The sequence below is a fragment of the Condylostylus longicornis genome, unplaced genomic scaffold (assembly GCF_029603195.1).
Source record: "Condylostylus longicornis isolate FDR11 unplaced genomic scaffold, ASM2960319v2 ptg000014l, whole genome shotgun sequence".
Classification (NCBI taxonomy): domain Eukaryota; kingdom Metazoa; phylum Arthropoda; class Insecta; order Diptera; family Dolichopodidae; genus Condylostylus; species Condylostylus longicornis.
Window position 1 is genome coordinate 2,365,645 of NW_026577983.1, and position 22,505 is coordinate 2,388,149.

A 22,505-nucleotide genomic window follows, 5' to 3' on the forward strand; every position below is an offset into this window, starting at 1 on the left:
ATATTTAGACTTCTGTTTTAAATAGTTAATTGTTATAGAAAGTATTGGTACTAATTTTATTTCTGCACTCGTTTCTCACTACATTTTTTTTTCTATCAGTGGGAATAAGAATATTTAAGATACCCATATAAATATTTCGGAATTGAAAATTGGAAACAAAAAAATCTTTTTGATAAACTAAAAATGAAAATTAGAACGAAAACGAGAAAAGAATTTCCACTTATTAAACATATATACACAAACAGTTCTTCATGAATAATTCAAGAAAGCTTATAAATAGTGTAACATATTTATGTAATACCGATTAAATTTTCATAATTCTTTTTACAAAAACAAATTTAAATGAAAAAAAAATTTACGAAATCTATTGTTTTTTTAACTTTAATAAAAAATAACTATATTCGTTTTTTTTATAAAAATCTATAAGTTAAATAATATCTTACTTAAAGAAAATTCTACTTAGAAAAAAAATTGTTCCTAACCAAAATAAGAATATGGGAGCTTATTTGAATTTCATTTATACGGACACTATACGGACATTGTACATACATTATATACGTGTATAACTTTAATTTATTCCGGGTGAAATGAACTTTATTCGTTCATAATATGTGTTATATCACAATAAATAGCGTGGAGAGAAGACGAGAATTCAAGCATTATCAAATAATATTAAATAATAAAGAAGAAAAATAAATATGCACATAAAAAACCAAATACATATATATATATATACATATATTATTAACAATATAGAATTTAGGACAAACCAAAGTTTTTATTCATGCACATTCATACATAATTAAGATTCTAGAATAAGATTGTAATAAAATCCTTTATTTAATATACATATATGTAATTTGTTGCGATAAGAATATTTTCGTAAAAAAGTAGCATTTCAAAATAAATCAGGTCACATCAAATAAATTTTTTTTTCCAACTAAATTTGTTTATACAAAAATTATAATATATTTGTTTTTGTTTATTTGTTTTTAATTTACGAATTTTTACAATCTAAATTACTATGAGAACTTTTTAGATTTTTAGAGAGATTCATTTAAAAAAGAATTTGCAAATTTATACTAGATTTTTATATTGATTTTTCTTTAAAAAAAATTCATTTTCATAGAATTTACTTATAGAAGAACTATAAGAAATTTTACAGTTTACATAAATACAGGTATTGCCCATATACGTTAACATTATGGTATTGCATATATAAAATTATCAAGTTTCTTAAATTAAGCATTGAAGTCTTTCATATTTGGATTAATAATTCAAGTCTTTCATGCCTGTGACGAAATAAAAAAGGTAAATAAGGAGTATGTATATTTTTTTTGTAAAAATAATTATTTAAATTATAATTAATTAATGCTCAAGTTTTGCACCTGTTATCAAGTTCAAATCTTGGATAACACATAAGTTTTAAATCTCTTACTTTAATTTGAATCTGAATAAGAAAAGTCGTAATTCTAAGAGACATTACGAGTAGTAGATAACAAAGTACTTGTTACTCAATTTTCTTAAAGAAAATTTTTGGTAAATATTCAAATTTAACTTTTTGAGTATGCCCTAGTTTGTCTAATTAAAGTTAAGCACATACATAGTTATTTTAACTATAATATATAAGTTATTGTAAAGCAATTGTTGTAAATGAGATTAAAATATGTTTGGGATGCTATGATTTTATGAATTGAATTTAAGGTGACAATGTTTTCATAATTCATAAAATGGTGCTATAGCAAATAGGTTCCTAGTTCAGAGTTCTTTCTTTCTTGGAATTTTTCAATTACATGCTGTTGTCGAAGTGGGATACTCAAAGTGGTGGGATGGTAAAAAAAAAAATAAAAAAAAAAAAGTATTATTTTAGTTATTTTTTAAAAAAATAACTAAACAAAATTTACCAAACTTTGGAAGTAAACTAACGAGAATATTTATATTCAAAATTAAATCAACTAAAAATTGAATCAACTAAAAATTGAATCAAAAACTGTGCAAATTGTTACCAAAGAAATGCATAGACTATGTAGTAACGAAAATTTCATTAATAGAAAAAAATTATACGTTACTATTTGAAATTGGTCTTATTTAAAATTACATATATTTAATTTTTTGTTAAAAAAACTTTAAAATTCATTAGAAAATTTTCCGGAACGCATTTTTCTCTCCTATTAAGTAGTGGGATGGATTTCCAATTATTTAAAAGTACTGGGATGGCATCCCACTCCATCCCGCCTCACTTCGAGCACTGATTACAAGTAAAAACTAAATTTTATTATTAAATATAGATGAAATGAAACTATTTTTACTTCATCCAAATTCGAAATATCTTTCAAATAAAAAATTTTACTTAGTGAGTCAGTAAAAGTTACATTTTGAGGAAAATTCGAAGATATTCTTGTAAGTTAAATAGTCAACCAGAACCTAACTTAAATGTTAAATGTATAAATTGTGAAAATTTTTCAAAATAAAAGAAAAATGCTATTTAATTTTAAGTAATCTTTATTTAAAAACATATATATATGTATAATGTTTTTCATAATATATACCATTAAATACTGATTAATTGTAAAATTATGTAATTTTTTTGCTTTATAATGTAAAAAAAATAATTATAATTTATTCTTAAAGTGAAAATGCTGATATATTTAAAAAAAAAATAAAACGATGAAACTTAAAAATCTTAATAATAAAAAAAAGATTAAAGTAAAATGGAATACGTTTAATATAATTTATTATTGCTATGCGTATTTTATTATATATTCAAATATCAATATCTAAAATATATATATAATTAATAAAAAAAAGATAATTTTGAGTGAATGTACTAAGATGAAATTGTTTTTCAAGTTTTTTAATGTGCAAATATTTCAATTTTATAAATCCATTTTTGGTTTAGTAATAATTAATAAAAAAAATGGAAGATTACATTAATTAGGCTCAAAGTTTGAAATAGAAATTTTGTCAAAGCAATTTCTAATATTATTTTATTCTTCGTTTTCAAAATTCGATTCATTAATTTACATTTTTTTCATATTTAGTTGAAATATGTATTTATTAATCAACTTATATTTTTATATTGACTCTATTCATTGTGTAGTTCACTTTTTGAGATTTCCTCTTTTGAAAACGTGTTTTGAATTCTCACCTTTTTTTTAATTCTAGATATTTAACTTTTGATAAATATTAATTTTAGATAGCGAAACGATACTTAATTTCTATTAGTTATATTTTTTTAAGAAATTACTTTTTTAATTTTCAATTTTAATTATAATGTATTAAATTATTTTTTGTTTCATAACAATGTCATTTTATACTGCATCTGTTGGGCTTTGGAATTCGGAAAGAGCATGAATTGGATTCTGAACCTTTTTCTGTGAGCCCTTACGTACTTTAGCTCGCACTTCTTCGGGTTTTTCTGGTCTTACTAATGGTTTTTTTTCTGGTGCTTTCATTTTCCAGACAACGATAGGTGACTGAAAGTAATTATTTTTTATTATAAAATTAGATTTTTGAATATAACATTAAGTTTACATAAATAAAGAATAGGAGCCAACATTACAAATTAACAGTATTAATAATAACCAAATATAACTTTTTCTTAAATAAAAAAATATAGTAATAACTTATAATAAACTTATTTTTCAAATATTTCACTAAAAATAGTACAAGTTATAACATTTAATATATATAATATAAGTACAAAATTAAATTAAAAAAATATTCCACAAAAAATTTAAATTATGAGTTTTTAAAATTTGATAAACGTAATTATTTACAAAAAAAAAAATTTTTGGAAATTTTTGAAGTATTTTACTTTACAGTTTCAAACATTTAATTTTCAATGCGATTTTTCAATGATTTAGTTATTGGCAAATGATTACATATTATGTGCACAAAAATTTTTATCTTATTGCCGTGTTGTATAGAATATTCTTTTGGATTTCTTAAAAAAAAATATATAATACACTTTGCAGAAATATTAATTGAAATTCAATAAAATGAAAAAGAAAAAATGTTTATTTCTTTTGTTTAATTTATAAACCCAATTTGTGTTTTGCTATATTTGAAGATATAAAAGATGTTCAATATAAAACCTTGTATAAAATGTTCGTTTTTAATGTATCATATTTTGTTCAAAACTGAAAAACATCGTATTCTTACTGTGCATGCAAATAAATTAAATTTATCTTAGGAAGTGCTAGTTAATGTTATAGTAATAGAACTTCTATAAAAATACACTTAACAAATTTTTTACATGTTTTTGTTCTATTATACTCACATGGTTCTTAATAATTTTAAATTTTCAATTATTATTCCAATTTAAATATTTTTGATCCCCATTGATGGGATAAAATTGCGAAATAATATTTATTTATATAAGGTGGAATAAATTATTAAAGTTTTATAAATTTTGAATAATATACTTACGGCAACAGTTCCTTGGCGTGTATATTTTGTGGACGCAACATATGAATATTTTACTGTTAAAACAACTGCATTCATTAAATTTTTGGCCGCCTGAATCAAGGATGTTGCGCTATCCAGCTTAAAGTATTTATATTATTTATAGTAATTAAAAATAAATAAATACAATTTCCAAAATTTTAAAATTAGAAAATAAAGGAAATTTATTTACCCCAGATACAATTAGTTCTCCACTTATGTTTTGAACATCAGCTTTAACTTTGGATGTTATCTGAATCTGATGGCAATATAAAGCAATCCGTTGTAAATAAGCTAATAAATCTTTTTTGGTACTGCTCTCAGGACATTGTTCTGCTATTTCACGAGTTAGCTTATCTAATTTTGTACCAGCTTCAGAAATTTTTTTGGCAGCGTTGATAACATCCATTGTAGTTTTTAAAGGACCTCGTCCACTGCAATTATTGTTAATATTAAAACTTAGTTTTATAAAGCAGTAATTCTACAAAAAAAAGAAATGTGTACCGGGTAAAATCTGTCATTTCCATCATAATCATACACATATGTTTGGCAAGGAAGATGATATCGTTTCCAGTATCATCCCATTTGGCAACTTCGGAATCAAATGTTAATTTCTCCCGACGGAATAGTTCAACTTGCTGAGCAATTTTTTGTTTGTCTTCTTCAGTCATTTTACGCATAGCTTCTCTAGCAGTGCAAATTCCACTAATATCTGGGTATTCATCGACGGTTTGATCACCAGTATGAGCACTCGCTATAAAAATTTTTATTTTAGTGCGCAAATAACATTTTAACAAAAAAAAAATTGAAAATGAAAAAGCAAAATGATTGATTGAAAAAAAAAACACTTATAAAAAAACAAAAACAAGCTAAATTCATACATCGACTTCGAGTTTCCAAGGTCATGTCTTCAACCGGTTCAAATTCAGTATCAGTGTCTAAATCTTCCGAACTCTGTAAGTAACACAAATATCATGCAAACAAAACATAATGAAAATAAAAACAACACAAAGAGAAAATACAATAGCAAAATATGTGAAAACTATAATCAAAACTAAAAAGAATGACGTTTCAATACTCAAATCAAATGAACACCAAAATTATTAAAAAAAGTTCTTTTTTTCTTTTTCTTACATTTACTACGAGTTTCGGTAGTATAGTGTTCATCAAATTCAACATCTTCCGGATCTAGTTCCTCTTCATTCTTTTTAATAATTACATTTGAAAAATTTATGTTTTAAAACAATTTTAGTTTTATTCAATCCTTTTTTTCTTACCCTATTCATAAGTACAGCACGTCGGATTTCCCGCACCCCATCATAAACAAGGCGAGATGCGTCAATAAAATCATTTTCGTCTACATCCTTTTGTGAATTTGAAGCTAAAGCATCGACAGCAGCGTCAACTCGTTGAGCAAATTTTGACATAACTAAAAAAATATATTAGGAATTTATATAATGAAAAAAGCAAAAGGGGAAAAATATGCTTTTATTTATATACCTTGATCCCGTAAAACTTTAACAGCTTCTAAAACTCTTTTGGTGTAAATACATGGCTCATAGTTATCCATTTCAGCTTCCACTACATTGCAAACTCTAGCCGAACGACCTTGAATAGCTCCCGCGGTATTACGTAAATCAGCAGCGTCGCCTTCTTGTAAAGCCATTACACACTTGTTAACATCTTCAAGAATGTGGTTTTCAGAAACAGCCAAGAAATCGTCAATTGTAGTAATATCGTCGACAGCTTCTGTTAAAATTCGAACTTGATTTTCCCAAGCTAAGCGGTAAGCTTCCATATTTTCTTGAGCAACTTTTGAATTAGGCCGAGCAACAAGAATCATGGCAGCATTAATAACCTGCGGGCACAAATTTTCAATTTGAGCAGCTGCATAACGCACCATTTTGACCCCATCTTCATTATTTGACATGCTACACACTAAATTGGCCACTTCCACTAATTTTTCAGCGTGTTTTGTAAAAATGTCAGCTTTTTCACGAACTTTTTTTTCGTTACCACTTTTCGCAGTTTCAATTAGATCTATTAAAGGTGTAGTTGTTTCCAAAAATGAATCGGATACATGATCTACCACTGCTTTACGTAGTTGACGACGTAAGTCTCGAGTTTTTCTACACATTTGATCTATAGCACGCTCTAGACCAGGAGTCTGTTCTTTTTGCCCCATCTACAAAAATTTAATACGTATTAAATTTTAAATAATAAAAGAGCTAGATGTATAAATAAAGGATACTAAAAGAAAAAACCAATTTTGAAATTTCTTTCAATTCAACTAAATACTTGTACTTTGTTAATTATTTACTTTCTCATTTAAATTTATTACTTTTTCTTACTAGTGTTTATTCAAAAAGAATGTGTTACACTATTTAATTCCTAAAAATTTACTCATTATATGTTTTTATGTAGATAGATTCATTTATTTACTTTGCATACAAGAGCATGTGTGTCTACATATAACAATATTTTGTATGAATACTTAAGTATCCAAGTGAAGTTGTATTTTGTAGGCCATTTTGATATTATAAGGTTCCTATTAAATATTAGTTATTTTGTATAATTTTAGGAGAGAAAGATAAATTACATATACATATGTATTTGTATCAGATCGCCGTAACTTTCGAAAAATGGATTTCATCAAAAAAAAAAAAACATTTGCAGATTAAAAAGTCTCACTATAATACAAATTTTGAATTCCTCTGATTGTAACCTAAATTTTGAAGTGACATAATTGTAACCTTTAACATTTATTAATTATATTATGTTTTTAATAGCCAATGTAACGTATTGTTGAGTAAAGGATCTAATTTATAATTGTTTTTATCATTTGTTTTTTAAAAATCTATATAGGTTTTGCTTTTAAATTTTGATTCACGCGCACATGTTAATTGTATGAATCAGTTTCAATTATTACTTCTTTGATATGATATCAATTTTCTAAATACATCAGCGCCCGACCCAAGTCTACATATAGTATTAAGAAAACAATGCTTTTTAAAAGGACGAAACAAAGTTTGGAGTGATTTAAATGAAAACTTGTTAGAATGTAAAACTTCGTATTAAAATTAACATTCAGTGGTTTAAATTAAAAAAAAACTAGGATATTTAACAGCAGAGTAGTTACTCACAACAGATAAGCATTTTTTGGTTTTACTGTCAGAGCTGTTAAAAATAAATGAGTATAGTAGTTTCAAAAACGACTTTTCCATTTTTTAAACTGGTATTTATTATTAGATTTGTTCATTGGCAATAATTCTAAAAATTGGGAGCCTTTTAAAGAATTGTGATCGGATATTAACGGTTTTAAATACATTGGATATTACTGACTTTGATGGTTTACTAGATTAGATCAATTTGTAATCAATTAAATGAGTATGCAACGCCGAATGTGAGGCGAGTATAATTTATGAAATTAATTCAAGAAATTTACTCTAACATTACAAAATACAGTGGAGTTTTTTTCTTTGCAAAAATAAATGGAAAACCCGCTTATTGAAACTTCCATGCTCACAAATGACATATGAATCGTAAAAGCTTTGGAAAAGATTACTAACTACAAGTGGATTTTTTTAGCGAATTTCAACTAGCAATACTTCTACGTTATGGTAATTTACACACAAAATAAATTTTCTATTTCATATTTACCCATTTTCTAGAACGCACGATAATTAACTTAAGTGTTAAAAAACAAAAAAATATTAAAATTTTTATTGTCGAACAATGTATGTAGTAAGAAATTTTAAAATATTTACGTTTGCCATGTATTCCGAAAGTAAATCTTGCAGAGCTTGGCGAACGGCGTTACATTCAGCGACTATACGTTCCCTTCTTTCATCACGAGTACAATCAGCATCAGCCATTAAAGCAGCGGCGCTAATAATGCTTTCCAATCTTTCTTCAAGTAATTGTCTTGATCTTTTCTCGCTGTAAGTCATGGGGTCCATGATAATACCCTCCTAAAAACATATGAAATTGTAAAAAATTTGTAAACTTTCGGAATTCATTTTTAAATACATCAAAATCATCTAAAGCTGCAGCTAGCTCCCCAGCGCCGCTATAAATGTCGGTAGGTTGCGAAGATTTCCCTTGAGCCACATCACTTATTGTATTTACAGCTTCACATACTTGTTTCAAAACATAATCGCGATTAACTTTGGCCAAATCTAGCTCAGGATGACGCACATATACTTTGGATGCTGTCAACAACATTGTTGAGTGTTTTTTCAAAATAGCACGGGCTGCCGCTAAGTCGTCTCGTAGTTGTGGATCTTTTAATTCTTGTTGCCGTTTTGCAGCTTGTTTTATTAATTCATTTGCATTTCTTCCAAATTGCTAAAATTGATTAAAATATTAAAATGTTTCAAGAATATAAAGTCATATTACTCTCATGTTGTTTAATAATTCGTCCTGACTTGAAGCATTTTTTAACTTATTTAAATCGTCTTCCACTACATGTAGCGATTTCAATAGTAAATGAACATCTACCATATCAGCCAGTATAAGCAAACGTGTTACAGCAGATAAAAGATTACGAGCTGCTCGCACCATGTTACTGCGTTTTATAGAACTACATGGATCTTCAGAAAACTCTCTAGCAGCAATGCTCATTCCTTCACCAGTTTTGCGTACTTCATCTACTGCTGTCAACATTTCTTGTGTTATGTCGGGGTTTTCATAAGCGATTTGCTCACCTTTTTCAATAAAGTTTTCGGTGGCTTTTTCGACAGCAGCGACTAGTGCACTTGCTCTCTTAGATTTTCCTGAAATCGCATATAAAAAGTCGAATAGAAAATTATTGTTTCAAACAGATACATACAAATATAATATTTAAAGTGACAATAACAATAAAAAATCGAAATGTTTTTTTTTATATTTTATTTGTATAAAGCTAAAATCAATGACCGTAACCAATTCTATTCATATCATGTTTAACTTTTTATTTCTTTTTAAATATGGCAATTAACAATACATTCACATAATTTTTCTAATTTAAATCGTACATTTGAATAAATTCTTTTTAATTGGTGACTAATCCAACAAAAACATTACTTTTATTCAGACATTTTAATAATACAACGGGGTGGGGTAATTTTTTTCTTAATATTGAACTTACCTTTTTTCTTTTTACTAGGACCTTTCGTATTATTTACGAGAGTAGTTACTTGTAAAACAAGTGGTTCTAGAGTTTTCTCAACTGACATAGTTCGAATTTCCAAATTTTTTGGATCCCATTTTAAAGCAATTTGGCCAAATTCAGATATAGTACCCATTTTTACTAAAATTTTGTAGCTCAAATTTACCAAATTGTTTGTTTTCAATTTTAACGAAAATGTTTTATTAATACGATGCAATATTTCACTTTAAAAGCGCTAATTGAGCTAATTATCCACAATTTAATAATTAAATGTAATAAGATAAAAATATTATAATTTTTAAATTCAATACCAAAGATACAACTTTTCCATTCTTTTTAGTTTAATGTGTAACAATCGGTGTTACCAGAAGAACATAAAAAGCTGTTACCAAAAAATGTATTTAAACCAAGATACAACGACACAAGCCAGCTTTGAATTTTTAACTTTCAATTATGTAACTTTTGACAAAAGACTTCAAAAATTAGTGAACTTTTGATTAATTTAATAGAAATTAAATATAAAATTTAATAAAGTTTTATAAGTTCTATTAAAATTTAGTTCTCAAAATATATCTATAATAGGGGTTACAGTCCATTAAAAAAAATGAAAAAAAAAAGAAATCTGGTAACTATTATGAAAATTTAAATGTCAAATTGAAATTGACAATTTTAAAGAAAATACTACTTACGCGTTGTAGCATGTAGTCGTGTTTTATGCGGTTTGTGTACTTGCTTATTTTGTTGTAATGCTACATTATTAGATGATTTTGTCTATGTTAGATATGTTGTATCGTAAATTTTTATCTTAAATGTTAATATGAGATTAAATTTGCAATAAAACAAACAGTTTAATAGTTAACCGTTAGTTTTAAAAAAGTTTCGGCAAATGTATGCATTTATGTAATTGTAAATATCGATTTTATTTTGTAGAATTACGATGTAAATTAAATTTGAGTAAACTGATAATTCGTGTAAAATATTGCAACATTACTTTATTAATGGAATATGCAAATGGAATTTTGTGTTCATTTTAAGCAAAAAGAATGGCGATTTATAGTAATTTCATTAAGTTTACAAACACAAAATTGTATTAAAAAAATTAGGTACATATATTGCAGACTACACATTTGATAGGTTTGTTATTCTTACTTTGTTACAAACAAATTTATGCGGAGAAAATTCTATTATAAAACTTGTACCTATTTTCAATTAATTATAATTTTGTATTTTACAATATTAAAACTCTTTTGTTGAAATCTCTTACGCCGTTGAAATTTGCCTGGCAAAGCCTGTTTTTTGAAGAACAAATTGTTATATGTCATTTAACCTGCAACATTTTTCGATGAATTAAAAAATAAAACATAGACATTTATTATGTAAGTTATAAAAAATAATAAATTTTATTATTTTGTTCAGTCTTATAATTATACAATAATTTTTTTTTTTACTTATTTTTTTTTCTCAAATAAAATGTATATAAGCCATAAATTTTTACATAAAAAAACATTTTGTAATGTCTATAATTATGCTTGTGTTTAAATCTTAATTGTAGGCATATTTATTACGTTAATTTATATTATAATAATTAAAATGAGATGTGAAATAATTCGTTTTTCAAAACAATGCGTTTACATTTTGTTAGAAATTATTTTGCATTATATATTTTATAATATTTTGTATAATAAATATTTTGAAAACGAATTTTATATTTATTTTAGGTATAGTTTAATTACTTTTTTTTCATTTTTAAATTTTTTGTTAATATAAAAAATTAAGAATCACAAGAAAAAAAAAAGAAATATTTAAATAATAAGTATTTGCAAAAAACCTGTAGAAAAATATTTATTCTATATTAAATTGATGAGATTATTTTCATTATTTTCTTATATAGACTGAATTTATATTTATAATTTTTAATTTCAAAATGATTAATCATTTTAAGGTCATTTGTAAATTTAACATTTTTATTTTATTTTCTTTTTTCTTTTTGTAAGGCATAAAGGATTCGTGTGTAATGAATTCATTTTTAATCTCCAATAGGCCTCGTTCACTTTTTTATATTAATGTTTCGATGCGTTGCAAATAATATAAATATTATTGAATGTACGATACATTTTTAAGACGCAAAATAACTAAATTTTAATTTTATAAATTTTCAAAATCAAAGTTTCGTAACATCGGAAAAAGATATTTTTTTTAAATTAACAATGTATAATTACGTTTTCTATATAAAGAGCATTCGATTCGAATTTTTTTAAGTTATTTTCAAAAATCTAAAATTGCAGCCACATTTGACTTTGTTTTTCATTTAATTTTTTAAAAATGATTTAATATTATTACATAATTATATTAATTATTAATATTATATATAAGCCTTTTTCTATATTATTCACTAAATAACTACATATACATATAATACGCGCTCGTGAAATTAATTATATGATAAAATCTACAAAACATAAAGTGTATAATATATATATTTATATATTGTATATAATTATTTTCTTAACTACATGTTTACTTAAAATTCTGAATATTTATATTCTTGCAAAAAAAAAAATAATATTGCATTTTAGATGTAAAATTTAAGCTAGCAATTTTGTTAGCCGGAAATTTTTTATGTGTGTTAATATCAATTTTTACAAAAACATTTAACAAAAACCAATTACTGCATATATATATATATATATATATATATATATATATATACATGTTTTAGATTAGAACGCAGTTTTGATATTCAAAATATTCAGAAATTTAAATTTAAATTTAAAAAAAAGAAATTATTGTAACATTTACACAAAAAATTTTAATTCTTCTCTCCTTCCCTATGCAGTTTTTAAATTTTTTGTTTGAAAAACCTTTTCCAATAAGATTTTTAAATTTTATAAATTTCAAAAACTGTTAAAGATTTTTGAAGATTTTACATAATTTTAATTATAAATTAATTAAAAATAAACAAAAAAAAAATAATAAAGATGAAAAATGAAAGTATAAATTTAGATCACAAACGTTTGTAACGAATCAGTTAAGTTAAAAAAACAAACAATAATTTGTTGAATTACAATCTCATGCGAATATAATTCGAATAAAATTCTCAATGTAAGTTTTTTTCTTTTATAATTTAAAAAAAATATAAAAACACAATTCATTTTATTAAAACGAAATGTATGCAAGTGTGTATATCTGTTCAATACACCCTTATATAATATATTATATATAAATATATATAAATGCATATATTTATATATAAATATATATGTAATAGGGTAAATTATAGGAAATTTAAAAATTTCTTGGTGTCAGGTTTAGTGAAAATGTATCTGGCGGAAGTGCAACGCAAGCTGGAAATGTTTGTATTTGATGAAAATTATTACTTGAAATATTATAAGATTGCATAATATTTGCAAGCATTATAAATCCAAATCCTTTAACCAAATTTTGTCCAATACATGTACGTTTTCCAATACTAAATGGTAAAAAATGTGGTATATTTTTTTTTAAACGTTTTATTTCAACTGTTTCTGTTGGTAATAATAAAGTTGAATTGATTTTTTTATTATATTTATCTGATACTGTTGTAAAATTTTGTGTATCATCCAATGTTAAATTTGTTTCTGATTCCATTCCAGAATCAATGTCTGATTCTGAATCTAAAGAACATAATGATGCCGTTGATGATGAAGCTGATGATATAAAATTCGTTTCTGTTATTTTTGTTGAAATGGATGATTTTTTCACATAAACTTTTTCAATAAATCGTTCAGGATTAAATTCATTTGGTTTATCCCAATATTGTTCACTTTTATTCAAAATAAAATTATTAATAAATACCAATGTGCCTTTTGTTACACCATAACCATTAATTGCAACATCTTCTGTAGCTACATGTGGTACAATTGGTGAAGATGAATCACGTAGTACTTCATATACAGTTGCAACTGTATAAGGCATATTTTCAGCATCTAATAATGTAACACAACGTTGTCCTTTTGTTACTTCATCAATTTCATTTTGAATATTTTTAGCAATATTTGGATTTTTTGCAATACTTGCTAATGCCATCATTACTAAATTTCCAATTGCCGAATGACCACCAATAAAATCCTCTAACATAAATATAATTGTATCACGTGAAACATCATTATTATCTTCAGATAAACTTTTTAATAAAGCATCAGTAAAATCTCTTTCAGGCTCATCACTATTTATATATTTTTCACGTTCATTTATAATGCGTTTTAAAATGAATTGACGAATTGTTGTTGACCAATTAATCATTTTGTTCATATGATTTGAATAGAATGGTAATAACCATGGTAAAAAATCTATTGCATAACCTTGATTTATTTCCCAAAATATTTCATCAAAGTATCTTACAATTGTTTGAAATTCTTTATCTTCATAGTTAAAACGAGTCGAGCACATATATTGTGTAAACATATTTGCACATGTTTGCATTATTAGTGGTTTTAAATGAAATTCTTTACCAGGTTCAATTTGATTTGATAATTTTTCCATAAATTCTTGCATTTCAAAACAGCCAACATCATTCATTTTATTAAAATATGATGACGTATTGCGCGGAGAACAATGTTTACGCGCTAAATTTCGACGTTTTTGTTGCAATTGTGACCAATCACATAAGGCTAAAGCTGTAATTCAAAAACAAAAATAAAAGTTTAAAATATAGATTAGAAAATGGTTATAATTACTTTCAACATTATTGGTAATTTCAAAATACTTTATAATAATTCACAAATTTCTTCTGATTTATATTGCTCTTTCTTTCTTTTTTTTTTTGAATTAAAAAGCTGTTTTGTAAAATTGCATTTTTTTGAATGAATTTTTTTTTATTGTTTATTATATTGAATTTCAACGGCAAGATATTATTGCCAAATAAAATCTCGAATATACAAAAAAAAAGTGAATACATATAGCTCGTGCTGGTAAGTGCTTTCCATGATAAAATTGCAAACTCTCAATGAAATTTGATAATGTTTTGTAAAAATTTTAAAATTTGCTTTAAATAAAGCACTTATTTTATTGTGTTTAATTGAAGTACGAATATTGATTAAAGTAAAAATTGCATTATCAGACATTTACTCAACAAAATCAATTTATTTTAAGTTAAATAAAAAAAATTGTGTATACTTGTATGTAAGAATATTGAACGTTCTTAAAAATATTTTAAAAATAACAAAAACGTGAACATTATGTAAAAATTATCTGAGGCACTCAAAAATTTTTTTAAAATTGAATTCTTATATTGAAATTATGTTTTAGAAACTTGCACAAATTTAAAAATAATTTTTATTTTTTTTTATGCCCAACTTTCTTACTGAATAAAATTAAATTTTACTTACAATTATTTCGATCTCCACCAAATAATTTGTGATAACGTATAAAATCGGGACGTCCACCAAAGAATTTTCCATTTTGATTCAATACTTCACGTATAGATTCTAAACTATTTACAACTAGACAACGTGTTGTACCCAACGTTAATGTATAAACATCACCAAATTTTTTTGCCAATTCAGTAAATCCTTCAAATGGTACTTTATATTTTCCCAATAATGCTAAATTACCTAAAATCGGCCATGGTAATGGTCCTGGAGCTTGTTTTAATTCAGCAATGTATAAATCATCTTCATTCATACTACCATTATTATTTTTATTATTATTATTTTTATTACTATTTTTATCATTATTATAAATGTTACTGTTAATTAAATCACTGTTATCATTATCATTATTTTTAAATTTTTTTAAATTGTTATTTTTTAATAATTTTTCTCGTAAATCATTTTTAATTTTTGATAATGGAATTATCACTTTAGCTTTACGAATACTTTCATAAACGATTTGTAAATAAGAATATATTGATAAAAGGATAATAGATCCTAGTAATATTTCACTGATTGTAATTGCCATTTTAATTTTTTTATTTTATATTATATTTAATTTATTTATTTTAAATAACTTAGAACAAGATTTTTTTTTTAATTTTAAAAATATGAATTATTTTTTTTTTTAACTAAATACGGTTTGAATTCAATAAGAAGCAATATTGAAATAATAATAAATATTTAATTTTATCCAGTTTTATTAATTTATTATGTTTCAGTTTTGAGACGTTGGAGTTGACTTTATTTATAATATTGAATGGGTTCTTATGATGGTTACCCAAAAATCTCAACTGAATCAAAAAGGTATTGGATCAGTTGCTTTTATACCAAAGTATATTCGAAGTTTGATTTTTATTTTTCATTTTTTTTTTTATTATTATTTTTATTTACTCTTTTATATATACATATAATGAAATACATAATAACGCCTAAATATATACTAGTGGTATAGTACGTTGTAGTACACACTGATGTTTTTTTTATTGTTATTTTTGTTATTTTTCCTTTTACCTTTCTTCCTTACGTTCTTATTCTTGTTCTTATTGTTGTTATTATTATTGTTTCTTTTTTTAACTATGGATATGTATGTGTCATATTAAATATTGAATTAATTTTCATTTTATGTATTTATACATATTTTCTTTTGCTTTTTTAATAAAAAAATTTTTATTGAAAAATTACCAAATTACGGTGGCAATATTGTAGAAAAGCGCCTTTCTATATATGTAATGAAAGTATATTGTGTTATATATGTGTATGTTTTTATATGATATAAATGAATTGTAATAATTGTTGGTACCTATAGGTAATATTCTACAATTCATTCTATGGTGTATGTATAGAAAAAATAGATAATTTTTTTTTAATATATGTACCTAATGTATGTGTAGAAGTGAGCGCACATTTATGGAGATCATGTGATTAAGAAAATATAAACTTGATTTAATTCAGTTTAATTTTTTTTAGATGAGTCTTAGAAGAATATAAAAAGAGAAGGGAGAATTTTCAGAACATATACTTACATATATATTCATATATAGTTATATTTATGTATTTATATGTGAAATTATATTTTTTTAAATAAACGTATACATATGAATGAACATTTGTTTAATGTATGTTCATATTAGATATTTTTTATTTTATATACATACCTATGCACATTTTGAGATATAATGTGTTTGTTTAATTCATTTGAAAGAAAAAACGGCAATTTCTTCTTTTTGCTTACTTTCTTTATAGACGAAATAGATTAAAGAAAATAGCCTAATAAATAAATCTATTAATAATAATTAAAAAAAATATAATTTATTTGAACTAATAATAAATTTGTTTAAGATTTATAAATTTTTGTTTTTCGTGTTCATATAACCTTGGATTTAAATACGTAATATATAATTGTAAATTTCTCTAACCATGTAAAATTCCCTACGGTTCCTTTTGATTATTTATAATTTTGTAATTAAAAAAAAATGAAAATTTAGAATTTTAAAAATATTTTGTTAGCAAAAGTATTTAATTTTCGAGTTCTGCTAGTAAATATAAACGCCTAGTATAAAAGCTTCTGAAATTTTTTAAAATTTATAGAAGTTTCATTGATCAATATAAAAATATATTATAAATTATCTACTATAGCTAATAACAATTAAAAACCTATAATAAATACAAATAAGTGCAAATATTAACATCTGCTTTTTTTCGGCAATAATTAGTGAAATATTATGAAACACTTAATAATATTATTAGAGATTAATTTCGAGAATTGCCGCTCAAGATTTCTTAGGAATTCCCAAATCCCAAGAAAAAAACACATAGATTTTACGGGAATTTGTATATGATTTTCTTTTTTAAATAAAACAATTTGTACGCCCTTTTTACATGTCACTTAAATAGGAACAGAATACAACTTCTGGCTTTGAGTCTGATATTACAGCTGTTAAAGATAAATAACAAAAAAATAAACAGATTGAAAAATTTTCCATAATTAACTGCTCATGCTGTTGAAAGCACTATTTCATGATAAAAAAAATTAAAAAAAAATTTTCGTGTATTTTTTTATTATATTATTAAATTTATTTAAAACAGCTCTATATTGGAAAATAAGAATAAATATTAATATTATAATATGTATTTAATAAGTATTAAATAAATACAATTATTTTAATGTTCACGAGAATTCTCGCGATCTGTGAAAAAAATTTCCCAAATTCCGGAAACGAAAAGATGACGGAAAAAATATATCTCTAAATATTATCTATGTATAATCTCGTTTTGGGTAAATTTTTAATTTTATTTTACTACCCTTGTACGAGTATTAATATCTACTTACATTAATTGTTTGCACTTCTTTAAGCTATTTACTTTTGTTTAGCAATTATCTTTCTTTTAATAAATAATTCAATAATGAGAAAAACAAATTGAAATTACATAATGTATATAGGTAGTATCAAATGAAGAATTAAATTATTTGATTTATATTATTTAATTAAATTAATATTTAACAATTTAGTAAATTCAAATTAATCTAAGAACAAGATTTTTTGTTGTACATATTATATAAAGAGATAATTATTTCACTGCAAAATTTCATTCCAATATTTGCGTATAGTTTATATAATTTATTTTATTTAATCGTCTAATAATTATCTAGTATCTTTTATTTTTTACATAAAAGCGCCATACGACATTAGATAACATTTTTTTAAAGAAAATTTTTAAAAATTTTCAAAATTGAAATTAACAGTTTTTAAAGTTTTTGGGATAAGTCATCAGTATCATCACTTGGAAACATGAAAAGAACAACAATAAAAAAAATCCCGTATATAAAATTTTATAGCTTTTCGAATGAAAATTAGATTTTTTTTTTTAAATTATGCAAAATATAAAAGACTGAATAGATAAATGAATGTAACGTGACAATATTTAAAATAAAAATTTCCAGTATTTAATCATATATGTATATATAAATGTATTAAAATATGAAAATGAAATATGAAGCTACAACCAAAATATAGAAAATTCAAATAAAATGCTTTCTTTTAGTATGCTATAAATCTATATGTATATATTTGAAATATATCAGCCAAGTTTCCGGTAATTTAGGAAGAAAGTCATATTCAATTTATTTGATTGGAATAGAATTAAACATAGATGTACGTATGGTAAATTAAGAAATGTTATATAGAATAAGTATAATGTTATATAGGCTAGTTTCGGATTTATATATTTAGCATATTTAGAAAATTTGGGATATTTAGAAAACAAACCTATTTCACACAAATTTTAAAAAATGAAAATTTACCAAAAATGTTACTAAAATTCCTTATTCCTATCATGATAAATAAATATTAATACATATATGATTCATAGCACAAGTTACAGAAATGCCTTTAACACAAAATGATCTAATTTCGGCCGTAGTCATAGCGTCTCAAATAATTTATTATAAATTTTATTAAATACGATAAATAATTTATAATTTAATATCGTTAATTACATTAGATTAGCGCATTTATTATATTATAGTAGTACTTTATTTATTTAATATAACGGTAGTAAATTATAGTAGTACTTCATTTATTAATTATGGAAAAAAAACCCACTTTTTTCAACACAAATTTTCTATTTCACATATAACTAAAACATTGAATATATTAATTTTAAATTTTAAAAATCATTTATGGAAATCAAACAATTTCAATTAAAAACCGCATTAATCGGAATTTATGTTGTCGGATAGAAAAATTAATATTCTATAAAGCAAATAACCTGTTAACCGAAGTTTTGGTTACTTTAAATCCAATCTGAGCAATATTTCATTTTTAATAGAAGTGAGCTTAGGTCACATTCAAAATAAATCATCCAAATATAGTTTTTTCATAGTAATAGTAATTTAAATATTACTATTATACTATAATTGTCATATAATACTAATTACTATTGTATTACATATATTAAAGTAGGCACTAGTTATTACTTCTGCATTCTAAATTGCAATGGGGCTGATCAAATTCATATATATATTTATAAAAATTATATATTTATTTTTTAATTTTTCTATATACTTTTAATTTATCTTTATTAAAAGTAAAATAATCTCTATAATCTTACGTAAATAGGATAAGAGAAAGATTTCATCATGCATTCTAATAAAATTTAAAATTAGAATTTAATTTAACACCAATTTAAATACATTTATACATATACATAAATTATTTTTACATATACTTAAGTGTACCTATATAATATACTTATACATATGTATAAGTATAATATTAGTTTTTGTCATCCTTTGCTAAATAGCTAAACGTATAACCCAAAATAAATAAGGAAATATATTATATACGTATATATTTATTTTCAGTAAAGATCGAGAACTGCTTATAAACCGCAATTATTTTAATTTTGCAGATATTCAAATACATATATGTATATATATATATATTCACCGATATATGTACATAATATGTGTACTCACGTGGATTTCCTTTATTTTGAATTATAAAATCTGTGCGGTAGCTAGAAACTTCTAAAAAAAATTATTTGAAAATGTACCGAAAACAAAATATTGAGTAATATATTGTACATATGTATGTATGTATGTATGTATGTATGGCCCATATATAAAAATATGTTTTAATGTATTTGTAATATATTTGTGATATTTAGAAAATAAAACCACTAATGCACATTTTTACTTTTCGAAGTGAATCTGTTGTTTGTGCAACAAATATAACAGTAAGTATAAGGTAGAAATACAAATAAAAAAAAAATTTAAACAGAACAAAAAAAAAATGAGAAAGAAAAAAAAGAAGAAAAAAAAAAGGCTGGCCTTTTAATTTAATTGAGAGAGTGCAGTTCCTTTTTTTAGTCTTGAATTTGATGTGGAAGTTGACAGTGGTGTGTATAAATGAAATAAACGAAATTAATTTTTCAATTCAGTTAATTTTATAGTGCTCGTATATGCATATTTTTATTTGAAAAAAAGATATTCAAGTAAAGTTTGTATGGTGCAAAATTTTCTTTCAAAACTTTTAGATATTTCGATTTTTGTTAATTTTTTTTTTCATATTTTCGAATTACGAAAATCCTTAACGGTAAGCTTAATGTATATATATATATATTTTATATATAATAGTATATAGAATCGGTGTAGTAGTAGTGGTATGTTCACATTTATGTAGTAGAATAATTTTTCATGAAAATTATAAGAGAACTGTTTTTTTTTTACATAATATTTTTTCATTAAAATGTTATTATAGGAATTTTTATTATAGATATGCATGTATGTGTTTATATAATGTATAAATATGTGAGTGTAAGGAAGCAACTGTAAAATTAACATTTCGCAATAATATTCTTTTGTGAACATATTCAAAATGTTTTAAATTTAAATATTTTATATAAGTGATTTAATTTGAATTTTTTCAAAGTGATTTTCATTATGAAATTTATTTGAAATTATTAAAATTTCATTTAACAAATTTAAATCTTGTTCTTTTAACAAAATTTTTATTTGAGTTTAAATATTTTTTAATTATGTATATGCATGGATGTATATAGATGTTATACTCGATAATGTAAAATGCGCTTTGAATTCTTATCCGATATTACATTTAACAAAGGGATTGCACTAAAAACTTTTAATGTTACCAATAGATTCTATGTTTTTAGCGCAACAGATAATAACAAAAAACAAATGTTACCCAATAAATAATGTCATTTTGGAATAAAAATATTTTATATTCGTTTTTTGTGAAAAATAGAACATTTCGAAGAAGATAAAAAATCTTATTTAATATAATTTAGTTCTAGAAATATTCAACTTAAAAATAATTTATTGCTAAAGGAGGTTTCTCAACTAGTTGCATGCAAAAGTTGTATACAAAAGTTGATATGCAAGAGTTTTGTTTTTGCATAAATTTTTGATTGTCGGCTGGTGACCGACTGATGCAAGTAAAATGCGTCGACCGGCATTTGACATTATCGAATATACAGCATTCATACAATTAAGATTTTTAATTTAAACGTATGTACATAAATATTAATGAAAATATTCATTATGTCATTATATAAATTATTATTTGAAGTTTCCTAATAAATTTTCAATATACTATGAATAGTATGTAAGAATTTAATGAAAATTAATCATGATCTTAAATAAAAAAAATATGCTGTCGTCGACCATTTTATGTACATGATATATAAAAATTTTATTTACTTTAATTGTTTTGTTTTATAACAAAAAAAATTTCTAGCACAGCATAATATTGATATATGGGTCAATTAGTGAATTTTTAATTGATTTTTGACCGAAAAAAAAGAGATTATCGCAGTTTATAAGTTGCGCAACCGATTTGTTTGTAAATTTTATTTTTGTTTTCAATTACGTATGTGTACATGTATTTCATATGTAACTATACTTATCTAATTTAAATCAATAATATATCTGTTAAGTATAACAATTCTTATTCGAGTGACGAGAAAACGCCCTTTTGAAATTTTTTACGTTGTTTACAAAATTTTAAATTTTAATAATTTTTAATTTCAATACGCAAAATCTTTTTATTTATATTTATATTTACGTATACATAAATAAATGTATGTTTTTTTTTTATTTTGCTAAAAATTAAGCATTTATTAAACTCTTCGAAAGTTCATTTTAGCGAAAATAAAGCGAAAAAATAAAGAAAATTACTAATACATTTTGTTTGAACCTACTAATTAATTGCTTAGGTTTGCACCTTTGAAAATTTAAATAAAAATATCCATATACATATGTAATTATATTTTATGTATGCACGTACATATATAAATTATGTATTCGCAGACAATCAAAAAATCTTGACCATGGTTTAAAAAATAATGAACAAGAAAATTTTATTCAGTAAATTTTTGTCTTGTTTGCAATATATTTTAAAATATATAAATAGAAGTTATTGGTTCTTAGCGCGATATTATCAATATAATGGCGCGATTTTGGTTCTTGTATACATAAA

The 22,505-nt window shown here is 23.6% G+C and overlaps 2 protein-coding genes across 5 annotated transcripts; both read right to left on the reverse strand.

Moving 5' to 3' along the window:
- Positions 1-2,666: 2,666 nt before the first annotated feature.
- On the reverse strand, positions 2,667-9,933 carry LOC129605803 (catenin alpha). Of its 4 annotated transcripts, none has more exons than XM_055515759.1 (12): positions 9,575-9,933; positions 8,845-9,221; positions 8,476-8,793; positions 8,214-8,417; positions 8,107-8,133; positions 5,947-6,631; positions 5,724-5,875; positions 5,328-5,400; positions 4,951-5,200; positions 4,640-4,880; positions 4,432-4,548; positions 2,667-3,476 (listed from the first exon to the last, which is right to left on the reverse strand). In XM_055515759.1, the coding sequence occupies exons 1-12, from the start codon at positions 9,729-9,731 to the stop codon at positions 3,312-3,314; spliced, it is 2,766 nt and encodes a 921-aa protein (XP_055371734.1). In that variant the 5' UTR covers positions 9,732-9,933; the 3' UTR covers positions 2,667-3,311. The 4 variants fall into 4 exon arrangements, with proteins under 4 accessions (XP_055371734.1, XP_055371735.1, XP_055371736.1 ...); XM_055515760.1 differs by lacking the exon at positions 5,328-5,400 and adding an exon at positions 5,581-5,650 and having other exon boundaries at positions 2,668-3,476; XM_055515761.1 differs by lacking the exon at positions 8,107-8,133 and having other exon boundaries at positions 2,669-3,476.
- Positions 9,934-12,880: 2,947 nt separating this feature from the next.
- On the reverse strand, positions 12,881-15,532 carry LOC129605772 (cytochrome P450 307a1-like). The gene is made up of 4 exons (XM_055515700.1): positions 15,434-15,532; positions 14,962-15,268; positions 13,218-14,250; positions 12,881-13,121 (listed from the first exon to the last, which is right to left on the reverse strand). Exons 1-4 carry the CDS (start codon positions 15,530-15,532, stop codon positions 12,881-12,883), a joined length of 1,680 nt encoding a protein of 559 aa, XP_055371675.1.
- Positions 15,533-22,505: the final 6,973 nt, after the last annotated feature.

Coding starts and splice junctions, on each gene's coding strand:
- LOC129605803 (XM_055515759.1), bottom strand. CDS start 9,731: ATGGGTACTATATCTGAATTTGGCCAAATTGCTTTAAAATGGGATCCA. Junction 5,201..5,327: donor CTTGGAAACTCGAAGTCGAT/GTATGAATTTAG, acceptor AAATTTTTATAG/CGAGTGCTCATACTGGTGAT. Junction 3,477..4,431: donor CACGCCAAGGAACTGTTGCC/GTAAGTATATTA, acceptor AATTACTTTCAG/TCACCTATCGTTGTCTGGAA.
- LOC129605772 (XM_055515700.1), bottom strand. CDS start 15,532: ATGGCAATTACAATCAGTGAAATATTACTAGGATCTATTATCCTTTTA. Junction 15,269..15,433: donor AAAGTATTCGTAAAGCTAAA/GTGATAATTCCA, acceptor AATAATAAAAAT/AATAATGGTAGTATGAATGA. Junction 13,122..13,217: donor GACATTGATTCTGGAATGGA/ATCAGAAACAAA, acceptor ATTATTACCAAC/AGAAACAGTTGAAATAAAAC.